The following is an 11,372-nucleotide window of genomic DNA, read 5'->3' on the forward strand; positions in this document are numbered from 1 at the left end:
GCAGATCTACAAGCTCATAGCGCGGCACTACGTGAGCTATGAGCTTGTAGATCTGCTATTTTTTAACTTAGCCAAAGTATAAAATAATGGTTCAAAAAAAGTTGTTAAAATCTAAAATGACACAGAAGCCTTCCTGGTTTTTGAATGCTTTCGATTCAAATTATTCTTTTAAATTGTTCAAGTGGGCCCAGGCTGATCCAGCTAAAATGTTTTGGAGCAACTGGAGTAGAAGTAATGGGTGGTCTCTCTCTCTCCTCTCACCTTCATGTTGAGGGTCTGGCTCTGCACCAGGTGGTCCTGGTAGGACGCCTGCATGCGGTCCTGCAGGGCGTTGTTCTCATCGGAGCGTGTGCTCAGCTCGCCGCTCAGACGAGACTCCAGCGTAGCCAGCTTGGATTTCTCTGCTCCGAGCTCCTATGAGGGAACGAACAGTGGTCAGTGTGAGTCCAGACATCTGACAAACATACCAGCTCAGCCTCTGACAGTGTGATAAAACCGGCTCCAGAAACGGTTCCAACTGTGATGGAACCATAGGGTCAGAAGGGCCTGAATGTCCCCCCCCCCCCCCACTATTTGGGGGAGACCATTGCAATTGACTGACTGGGTCTATTTATTTATTTATTTTTCCCGACCGGCACTGATCTAGCACCGCACCGTTTCCCATTGTGTTGCGCTGTCGTCGTCAGTGGTGGAAAAAGTACTCACATTTTCTACTTAAGTAAAAGTATCAATACTGCAATGTACTGTTACAAGTAAAAGTCCAGAATTTAAAAGTCCAAAATTTACTTGAGTAAAAGTACAAAAGTATTGGTATCAAAATGTACTTAAAGTACCAAAAGTAAAAGTACTAAAATGTTTGAAAATAGCAGATCTACAAGCTCACAACGCGTCGCGATGCGACACGTTGTGAGCTTGTAGATCTGCTCTTTTCAAATAGCCTAGGTAAGGTATAAAATAGGGCTAAAGTGGTTAATGTATGTTTTATAATGTTATAAGTTATATCTGAAAAGTAACTCGTAACTAACGTTTTCAAATAAATGTAGTGGAGTAAAAGTGCAATATTTGGATCCGAAATGTAGTGGAGTAGAAGTAAAAGTATTGGAAATTGGAAATACTCAAAAAAAGTACAAATACCTTAAAATTGTACTTAAGTACAGTACTTAAGTAAATGTACTTAGTTACTTTCCACCACTGATCGTCGTTGTGTATTGGCTGCATGCTTGCCTCTCACCGCAATGACCGTTCTGTTACTGGCTACGTGCAGTTGCTCTCTCAACTCAACCAACTATAGGTGCCAGACAAGCTAATACGCAACACATCGTTGTTCTTTGTAAACTGGCTGTAGGTGTGAAATTAAGGGGGGCTCGGGCTGCTAGAATCAAGTGCTGCTATGATAGACTGACTGACCAGGGATCAGATTAGCCTACCGCAGGCTAGATTTCATATGGAGTATAGCTGACAACTCGCCTACTGTGTTAGAACAGCATTTTACGTTACTTTGTCGGGTCCATAATAATGGGTGCCGTCCGGTGCGTCTTTCTTTTTTCTTTTTTTTATGTCGGCTCCACTCAGATCTCTGAACCAATTTCAGGTTCCATTAGGGTTTGGATCCGTCATTTTGAACCCGTGAAGAGCTCTATGTTGTGTATAATATATAATCTAATATGTTCACTATCTATTCTGACCCCCCCTCCCCCCAGGATAATGTCCCCCGACTTTTTCCCTCATGCTCCCAGCTCCGGTTCCTCCGGTTCCTGATCCTAACCCCGGTGACGGTACGACCCCCACGGTTGTGGGGAATTGAACGTGTGACCTCCTGGGTTACAGTACGACCGTGCTATAGCCTACCTTGGTGAGTTCTTTGAGCTTGTTCTTTGCGGCGGTGGAGTCCTCCTGTTCAGCGGACAGCTGTTTCTCTCTCTCCTCCAGGGTTTTCTTCAGAGCAGAGAGAGGGTCGCCCTTTTGACAGGCCTGATAACACACACACACACACAGACACACACACACACACACACACACACACACACACACACACACACACACACACACACACACACACACACACACACACACACACACACACACACACACACACACACACACACACTTTAGTTACTAGTTACTTTGTAGATTTTGATTATTATTACATAACAAAACATTAACCACTTCAGCCCTATATACATTTTGGCCATTTGAAAATAGCCGATCAACAAACTCATCGCGACGCATTGTGAGCTTGTAGATCTGCTATTTTCAAAAGATTTGATACATTGAAAACTTTTTCAATGTAAAAAAAACTACTTTTGGTACTTTAAGTACATTTTGATACCAATACTTTTGTACTTTTACTCAAGTAAATTTTGGATTCCGCACTTTTAATTGTAACAGTACTTACTTTTACTTAAGTAAAGAATTGGAGCACTACTTCCACCAATGTTCTGAACATGGACAATAGATCAAAAATCATGAATATAATCAGAATTGTAATTGTATAATTGTCACTTTTTGATGCAGCACCTACTGCAAAAATATAGAATATCAGCAAAAATAAAAGATAGATCAATTCACTTGGAATGGAAACATGATATCATTGTTGTCACTTGTCAGGTAGAAACCTTGTATCTCCATATTTCAGCTTCTTTTTTTTCTCAAAAAGAGTATCACGCAAACGCAGCGAAAATGACTAGATAATAAAACTACACTGGATCCATTCATGAAAAAGTGACCGTTTTGGACATACAGTACAAGGTTTTTCTCCTGACAGAGGTAGGCTATAGGGATCAAAGCAGTGTTCCTACCAGTTGCCAGGAGTCCTGGGAGATGCCGGCCTTGTTGCTGAGCACCTCGATCAGCTTGTGAGTCTCTGACTCACTGAACACCATGCTGCTCACCGTGGACAACAGGCTCTTATAGGGCAGCAACAACGCATCCACACTGTCTACTGAGAGAGAGGAGAGGAGAGGAGAGGAGAGGAGAGGAGAGGAGAGGAGAGGAGAGGAGAGGAGAGGAGAGGAGAGGAGAGGAGAGGAGAGGAGAGGAGAGGAGAGGAGAGGAGAGGAGAGGAGAGGAGAGGAGAGGAGAGGAGAGGGAGTTTGTTTACTGTATGTCATACATGGGAAACTGGCGGCCCTGGGGCCACATGCGGCCCCCACCTTCACTTAATGCGGCCCGCAGGTTAATATCTGAATACTGATATATTATTGATTTCAGCTGTTACAATTCCAAACATGCAAAAATCTATCTAAAAATAATTGAATCTATACTATATTAGTAGCTTATTGACTAGTATTAAAATTATATTGTCGTTTTGATGTCCAATGTATTTGTTTTTAAGTTCATAAAGTTAAGTTCTGGATTCCAATTCCAAAATAGCAAAAATGGCAGATCTACAAGCTCAAAACACGTCGCTCTGCAACGCGTTTTGAGCTTGTAGATCTGCTATTTTTGCTACTTTTTGCTACTTTTGTAAAATAGCAGATCTACACTTTATGAACTGCTATTTTTGAAAAATCGTGAAAATTTGTGCAAATCTTTGAATATATATTTTGAAAGCGAACATTTGTAAAATGTTTTGTTCCAGGGACCCCCCAGAAGCAAAGATTCAAGTTACCGTACAAAGGTTCGCTTTAAAAAGATTTGGACAAATGTTCATGATTTTTCAAAAATAGCAGATCTACAAGCTCATAGACTCGGTGCCGCACTATGAGCTTGTATATCTGCTATTTTTGAATAGCCCAAAGAAATCAAAAAATGACACAGATGCGTTCCCGGTCTCAATGGGTTAATAAACGGCCCTGAACTCCACCCACCTGCTTCAGCCTTGGATTTCTTCTTCTTCGCCGGCGTCTCAGTCTTTGGTTCTTCTGCCTCGGTGGGAGGGGCTTCGGCGGCGGCCGGGGGCGGGGCGACCTCGGTCACCGGGGCAACCTCTGCCACGGGGGGCGTGGCCTCAACAACGGGCGCCTCCTCCTCCACCGGGGCCACAACGGGAGCCGGCTCGGCTGCAGCAGCTGCGGCTGCAGCGGCTGCAGCGGCAGCGGCGGCTGCGGCGGCCGCGGCCTTGGACTTCTTCTTCTTCTTCTTCTCTTTTGGGGACGGGGCTGCCGGAGCCTCCACTGTAGGGACAGGATTATTATAATTAGTTCACAAAAAAAAATTGCGATAATACAAACATAGTCGATATTTTTTAGAATAATCAATTAAGAATTGGTTCCTAGTTTTAAGCTCTGTTGTCAAACATTTTAAGAAATCCTCAAACATTGTGTTTTACTTTTTATTAATTGGTATTAAAATAGTTATTGTTGTTGTTATTATTAGCATTGTTGTTTTAAAGGAGAAAAAAAAGTGTTGAGTGGAAATTTGTTACATGAATTGATGTGTTTGAATACTTGGACACGGTGTATTTTGTTTTTTTAAAGTTAAAAAACAAAAGGGTAGACGTAATAAGCTTAGGCTTCAGTCTATAAAAAACATTTTCCAGAAAAAGGAAAAAAAATGTTTTGATTAATTCAGTATGTTTTGTATGGAAAAAAATAATTCGACTGGAAAAAATGAACTAATAAACTAAAAACTAAAACTAAAACTAACACTGAAACTATTAAAAACTAAACTAAGACTAAGCCTTTTTTGTTAGTTTTTTCGCCCCTTTTTCACCCCTAATTTAGTCGTTATACCAGTTGATTCCTCACCACACACATTTCTGTGTTGTCACTGCTGTTATATCCTACTGACTCACCTACCAGTGAGGAGCCCCTACTGGGAGGAGTAGCCTTCGTCCTACTCCTCCCGCCCAACACTCCCTGCTGACAGGTGCCCCGCCCCCCCAGCCCGTAGGAACAACACATGCATATCACCCTCCCGGCCTGACGCTGAAACTAAGCCTTTTCAAAAAATACTAACTACACTAGCAAACCCACTGTAGAAACTAATTAACCCATTCAATCCAGGGAACGCATCTGTGTCATTTTAGATTTATTTGGCTATTCAAAAATAGCAGCTTGAGCTTGTAGATCTGCTATTTTTGAATAGCCAAAGAGATCTAAAATGACAGAGATGCGTCCCCGGATTGAATGGGGTTATAACTAAACTGAAACGGAAAATATGGAGAAAAACAATAACTGACGAAAAAGGCAAAATAAAACTATAATAACCTTGCACTGCAGCGACAGCGGCCACAACTACCACTTCTGGCTCCACCACCGGCTCAGGCTCCGGTTCAGGCTCAGGCTCGGCCTCAGGCTCAGCCTCGGCCTCTGGCTCGGGCTCGGGTTCGGGTTCGGGTTCCGCTTCCTCTTCCGGTTCGGATTCGGGTTCAGCTTGGGGTTCGGGTTCCGAGGCCACGGCGGCGACGGGTTCGGGTTCGGGGGCGGCGGCTTCGGGGGCGGCGGCTTCCGCTTCGGATTCCAGCTCGTCAGAGGTTGCCACCGGTGCCTACGGTTGTTGTCACGAAGGAAGACAGTTTAGTCAACCATTGGTTGTCACACAATAAATTGTGATAGAGGATTTCATCTACATTTTTGGCATTGAACATTGGAACATGTTAATAAAAATGTACTGTTAAATTGATCTGTTTGCCTTTTTACTAGGGATGCACCGATATGGAAACTCTTGTCCGATACGATGTTTAAAATAAAAAAAATTAGCTGATAACCGATACTGATACTGATACTGATATCTGTTTATTTAGTTTTTGGTGTTATTATTTCCCCCTTTTGTGCCAGGGAAACAAATAAATCTTCATAATAATTAATAACTGTTCAGAATCTGCAGAAACACAACACAATTGACTTGATGCAAGTAACATTAACGAGTGTCAACGAGCATCAGCTGGACGGGGACACGCACACCTCAGCTGTGCTGAACTGCAAGTGACTGGAGTTAGTTAGAAAAAAACCCTGTGAATATGACATGATAATGTTTACTGTGATTATGATTATGAATACGCTTTTTTTTTGCCGATACCGATATTGACCGATAACGGCAAACATCGGCCGATACCGATATGTGGCCGATATATCTGTGCATTCCTACAAACACTGCACAGGGCAGATATGACAAATAACGCACATATACAAAGAAATGACTGACAATGAATGGTACCAATAATCAAAATAAATAATTGTATACTTTCAAGCATTTTCAAAACTAGTTAAAATAGCTTACAACGTGAGCTTGCAGATCGGCGATTTTCAACAGATGCATTTATACAGACGACTGGAAACGAAAATGGGAAAAGAAATATTGTGATCGTCTCAAATAATTTGCAATCAGCCGTTTATGGTAAGAACTGTGCCGGGCCCTTACCGGTGCCTCGGGTTCAGGGAGTTTATGGTAAGAATAGTGCCAGGCCCTTACCGGTGCCTCGGGTTCAGGGAGTTTGCCGTTGGGTTTCTGTTCATCTTTCCTCTTGGACTTGCTCTTCTTCTCCTGTCTGTTCTCCTTCTTCTTCCTCTGGGTGCTCTGCTGCGTCTGGCCCTGAAGCAACAACCACAACCGCATAATCACTTAAACCCAATTCAATCCTGAAATGCATCTGTGTCCTTTTGAGATTTATTTTGGCTATTCAAAAATAGCAGATCATCAAGCATCGAGCTTGTAGATCTGCTATTTTTTGAAAAAAAATTGAGAATCTTTGAATATATATTTATACATTTTTAACTCAAATCTTTTCAATAACAAAATGTTCGCTTTAAAAGAATATATATATTCAAATATTTGAACAAAATGTTCAAGATTTTTCAAAAAAGAAATAGCAGATCTACAAGCTCATAGCACGGTGCCGCGCTGTGAGCTTGTAGATCTGCTATTCTTGAATAGCCCAAAGTATAAAATAATGGTTATAGCTAATAAATGGGTTAATGGTCACATCACAGGTTTACAGCCGTAAAGAAATATTTTTTTTGTGCAAGCTCCATCCAGTCATGGTTTTCAGGAAAAAGCGGGAGGAACATAGGAAATAAACAGGTAAAAATACATGAATACATACAGTATACATGAGGTTAGACAAGGTGCAAAAAGTAACAGGTATGTACTATACATGAGGTTAGACTTAAAGGGATAGTTCACCCCCCAAAAAAATACCTTTTTTCTATGGATTAGTCACCCCATGAATTTTTGTTTTTGTCACATTCCTAAGCCAATAATTTGATGACCGGCAGCGGTTCCGGTAGGAGACACAAAGAGTCTCCTTTGTATCTCCTACCGGAACCGCTGCCTACCGGTCTGCTGGTCATCAAATTATTGGCTTAGGAATGAGACAAAAACAAAACAATATCCATGAATTCATGTCTCCATGGGGTGACTAATCCATAGAAAATAAATCATTTTTTGGGTGAACTATCCATAACAACGGATCAGAGAGGTTACCTTGCCCTGCTCGCGGCGCTGCTTGGCCAGGGCCTCCTCGTAGGAGGTCTCCTTCATGGACAGCGTGGACACCAGGGCGATGCCGATGGCCGACACCACCATGAAGCCACCGAACACCATGAAGCCCAACGTCTGGGGGTCTGTAACATCCATGACTGCTGTTTACCGTTACTGTCCTTCCTGCTGACCTGTTCCTGTCCTTCTGCTGCTGTCCCACCGTGAGCCTGGACACATGGACAGAGTAAGGATGCAAATGATCCATTAATTCATCAATTGATAGTTGATAACCTTATCGATCGATTAAACCGATTAATTGATAAGCTGTGTTTTTTAGGACCAAAACCGAAACCGAAAATGAGTGCAGAAACATAACTGCCTTGATGTATATAACATTAACGAGTGTCAACGAGCATCAGCTGGACACAGACACACACACCTACCCTCTGCAGGGCTCTCCTTGAATATGATGGAATTTGATTAAGCATTACTGTGATTATGGTAAGCTCACATTTCAAACACACCATACCTGTAACTTTCACTAACCCCCCCCCCCAAAAAAAAAGTTTTCCAAAAATAAAATAAAACATATATATTTTTTTCAATTAATTGAAAATCGATAACTTTAATCGACTAAATTCTTAACGGAAGTTAATCGATTATAGATTAATTGTTAACATCCCTACAATCCCTATAGTAGCCTACAGAGACACGACAAACATCACATTCACTGTTAGACAGGAGATGTACAGAGACACGATATATAAGCTATGGCTTCAGCTTATACCTTTTCGGTCAGAAATGTTATTTCCTCAAAACTTTTTGTATTACCTATGAAATCTAAACTTTAGGTTACAACAAAATTAACCGAAATCTAAACTAAACTAAACTAAACTAAACAATAGAACAGTTGAAAATAAATTATGTTGACGCAAAATACTATATTACTATATTCTGATACAGAGCGTTTGTTCGGTCACAGGGGTCTCTCCAGCTCTTTAGTAAACACAATATAGTACATTTTCAGGTAGGTGACAACATTTAAGCCAATCAGGAGAGAGCACTGAAAATGAATTTTCTGTTTAATAAAGAGCTGGAGAGACATGGGAGACTCCTTTTACTGAACAAACACTCTATAGCAATGAGTACTATCACAATATAGAGCTATTTAACACTTATTTTAACCAAAGTAAATCACTTACCCTACCTTTAAGTCTAATTCTGACCCTTTAAATTCAACATCTTTAGTGAGATGTTGACCACACACAAACACCCATGGCAAATACCCACCCACGCACGCACACACACACACACACACACACACACACACACACACACACACACACACACACACACACACACACACAGGCACACAGGCACACACACACACACACACACACACACACACACACACACACACACACAGGCACACACATGGGAAGCATATGGAAGCGATAAACATATCCTCTGGCCGTACAGCGGTGTGACTCGTGGACACACAGAAATGCCACACGCTCCACATACAGCAGTGCGTCTTTCAACACGTACAGTATAGCTTTTAGAGTCAACATGTATCCATTTGTAACACTCAGTTTACAAATGGATACATTACATGGTGCATTTGGTTACAGTGCAGTGGTGGAAAGTAACTAAGTACATGTACTCAAGCACTGTGTACTTAAGTACAAACTTGAGACATTTTTACTCTACTGGATTATTTTCAATTTTCAGTATTTTACTTCTATTCCACTACATCTCAGGCAAATATTGTACTTTTTATTATTATAACTAGTTACTAGTTACTTTGTAGATTTGTATTATTGTTACAAAACATGCACTAACCACTTTACTTTGGCCATTTGAAAATAGCAGATCTACAAGCTGACAATGCGCCGCAAAGCGACGCGTTGTGAGCTTGTAGATCTGCTATTTTCATAAGATTTGTATATTTTGAACACTTGTGAAATAGGACATTCTGCATAATGAGTGCTTTTACTTTTGGTACTTAAAGTACTTTTGTACTTTTACTCAAGTTAATTTTGTATTTCTAGTACAATTTTCAGTACTTTGACTTCTGCTCCACTACATCTCAGAGGCAAATATTGTACTTTTTACTCCACTACAATTATTTGAAAACTTTAGTTACACTTTGTAGATTTTGATTATTATTACAAAACATACAGTAACCACTTCAGACCTATTTAAACGTTTGCAGATCTACAAGCTCACAACGCATCACATTGTGAGCTTGTAGATCTGCTATTTTCAAAAGATGTGTATACATTTTAGACACACAGTATGATGACTTGTGAAACGGAACATTCTGCATAATGAGTACTTTTACTGCAATTTTGTATTGCAGTATTGATACTTTTACTCAAGTAAAACAATTGAGCACTTATTCCACCACTAACGACTATCCACTAAAGCAGATTCAAGGTTTAATAACAATATAATATGATCACTTTTTTTCCTGACTGGATCAAGTCTATAGGCTCTACTACAGGGACACGTGTTACAACCAGTGCTGTTAAGTAACTAGGTACTACTTAAGTACAGTACTCAAGTACTGTACTTAAGTAAAGAATGTAGATATTTTTACTTTAATGGAGTATTTCCAATGTTCAGTACTTTTACTTCTACTCCACTACATCTCAGGGGAAAATATTGTACTTTTTACTCCACTACAATTATTTGAAAACTTTAGTCACTAGTTACTTTGCAGATTTTGATTATTATTACAAAACATACATTAACCACTTCAGCCCTATATACTGTACATTTTGGCCATTTGAAAATAAATGATCTACAAGCTCACAATGTGAGCTAGTAGATCGGCAATTTTCAAAAGTTTTCTATACATTTCATACGTTTGAAAACTTGTGAAATGGGACATTCTGCATAATGAGTACTTTTACTCTTGGTACTTTAAGTACATTTTCATACCAATACTTTTGTACTTTTACTCAATTACATTTTAATTCTGGACTTTACTTGTAGCTTGTAACAGAGTATTTCTATTGCAGTATTGATACTTTTACTTAAGTAAAAAAATATGAGTACTTTTTTCCACTACTGTTTAATAAAAATATAACATGATCACTTTTTCCCCCGACTGGATCAAGTATATATGACTACTATAGGACACGTGTTACAAGGAGATTGGTGACCTATCGATTCTCGTCTCAGTCTATTTGGGTCCAACTAACTGTACTGTGTTTCTCCTGCTCTAGTAGTGCTGACTGTACCTTCACAAAGACACGCCCCCTCCGATCAATCACTCCACCGAATGAATCAAGCCGACCAATCAATGAAAACATTTAATACACAGGCTGATCACCTATTTAATCTAGCTGTACACTCACTGATCCACTTATATAAGTGCTTAATTCTGTGAATGTGAGACTTTTTTTTATCCATTATAAGCAACAACAAACTCATATTTTGACTTGAATCCAACAAAATGTGAACAGATTAAGGCGAGAAAAAGCAACAAACTTGATAAATATTGTGGCTGATCTTCATCAGAAGTGATGAAAGTCCAGTAAAAAAAAAGAGTAACTTTTTTTTTTTGCTGGCTGAAGGGGCGACGTGTCTCTACTGACAATTAACCCTTTGTGCTGCCTGTGGCCCCTCCGTTATGTAACTGCAGCAAATATACAGCAAACCCAACTTTTTTTACCACAAAAATAATCCCATGCAGATCTCTCTGATCACTGATCTGAGCTGTTCTTATAACTAACTAATAGTTCAAAGAACCATGACATTAAATGTTTCAACAACAACAAAAAATCATATATCCAAAGTTTTCCCACTCTTAGCAGTGGAGGTATTTCCAGTGTGTGGATGTGTGCTTTTTAAAGTCTCAAGAGGAGGTTTTTCTACTCATGCAGATGAGATCAGGTCTCTCTCTCTCTCTCTCTCTCTCTCTCTCTCTGTGTGCAATGCTGATCAGAACACAGAGTTCCAGAACATGAACAGAACACACTGACAACAGAATCACACACTTT

General features: G+C 40.1%; 1 protein-coding gene across 4 annotated transcripts in view; it reads right to left on the minus strand.

Annotated features, from left to right (window-relative positions):
- The window catches only part of rrbp1b (ribosome binding protein 1b), a 37,062-nt gene that overhangs the window by 24,858 nt on the left and 832 nt on the right, over positions 1–11,372 (minus strand). For 3 of the 4 annotated variants that reach the window (XM_080443181.1, XM_080443182.1, XM_080443179.1), the window contains exons 2-8: positions 7,366–7,589; positions 6,355–6,474; positions 5,151–5,430; positions 3,810–4,115; positions 2,799–2,941; positions 1,849–1,971; positions 262–414 (exon numbers count right to left, since the gene is read on the minus strand). In XM_080443181.1, the coding sequence (XP_080299307.1) occupies positions 262–414; positions 1,849–1,971; positions 2,799–2,941; positions 3,810–4,115; positions 5,151–5,430; positions 6,355–6,474; positions 7,366–7,518 (1,278 nt within the window). In that variant the 5' untranslated portion in view covers positions 7,519–7,589. The remainder of the gene's footprint in view (positions 1–261; positions 415–1,848; positions 1,972–2,798; positions 2,942–3,809; positions 4,116–5,150; positions 5,431–6,354; positions 6,475–7,365; positions 7,590–11,372) is intronic. The other variant, XM_080443180.1, reaches the window with a different exon arrangement.

Source organism: Gymnoscopelus braueri, assembly GCF_963280865.1.
Source record: "Gymnoscopelus braueri genome assembly, chromosome: 2".
Taxonomy (NCBI): domain Eukaryota; kingdom Metazoa; phylum Chordata; class Actinopteri; order Myctophiformes; family Myctophidae; genus Gymnoscopelus; species Gymnoscopelus braueri.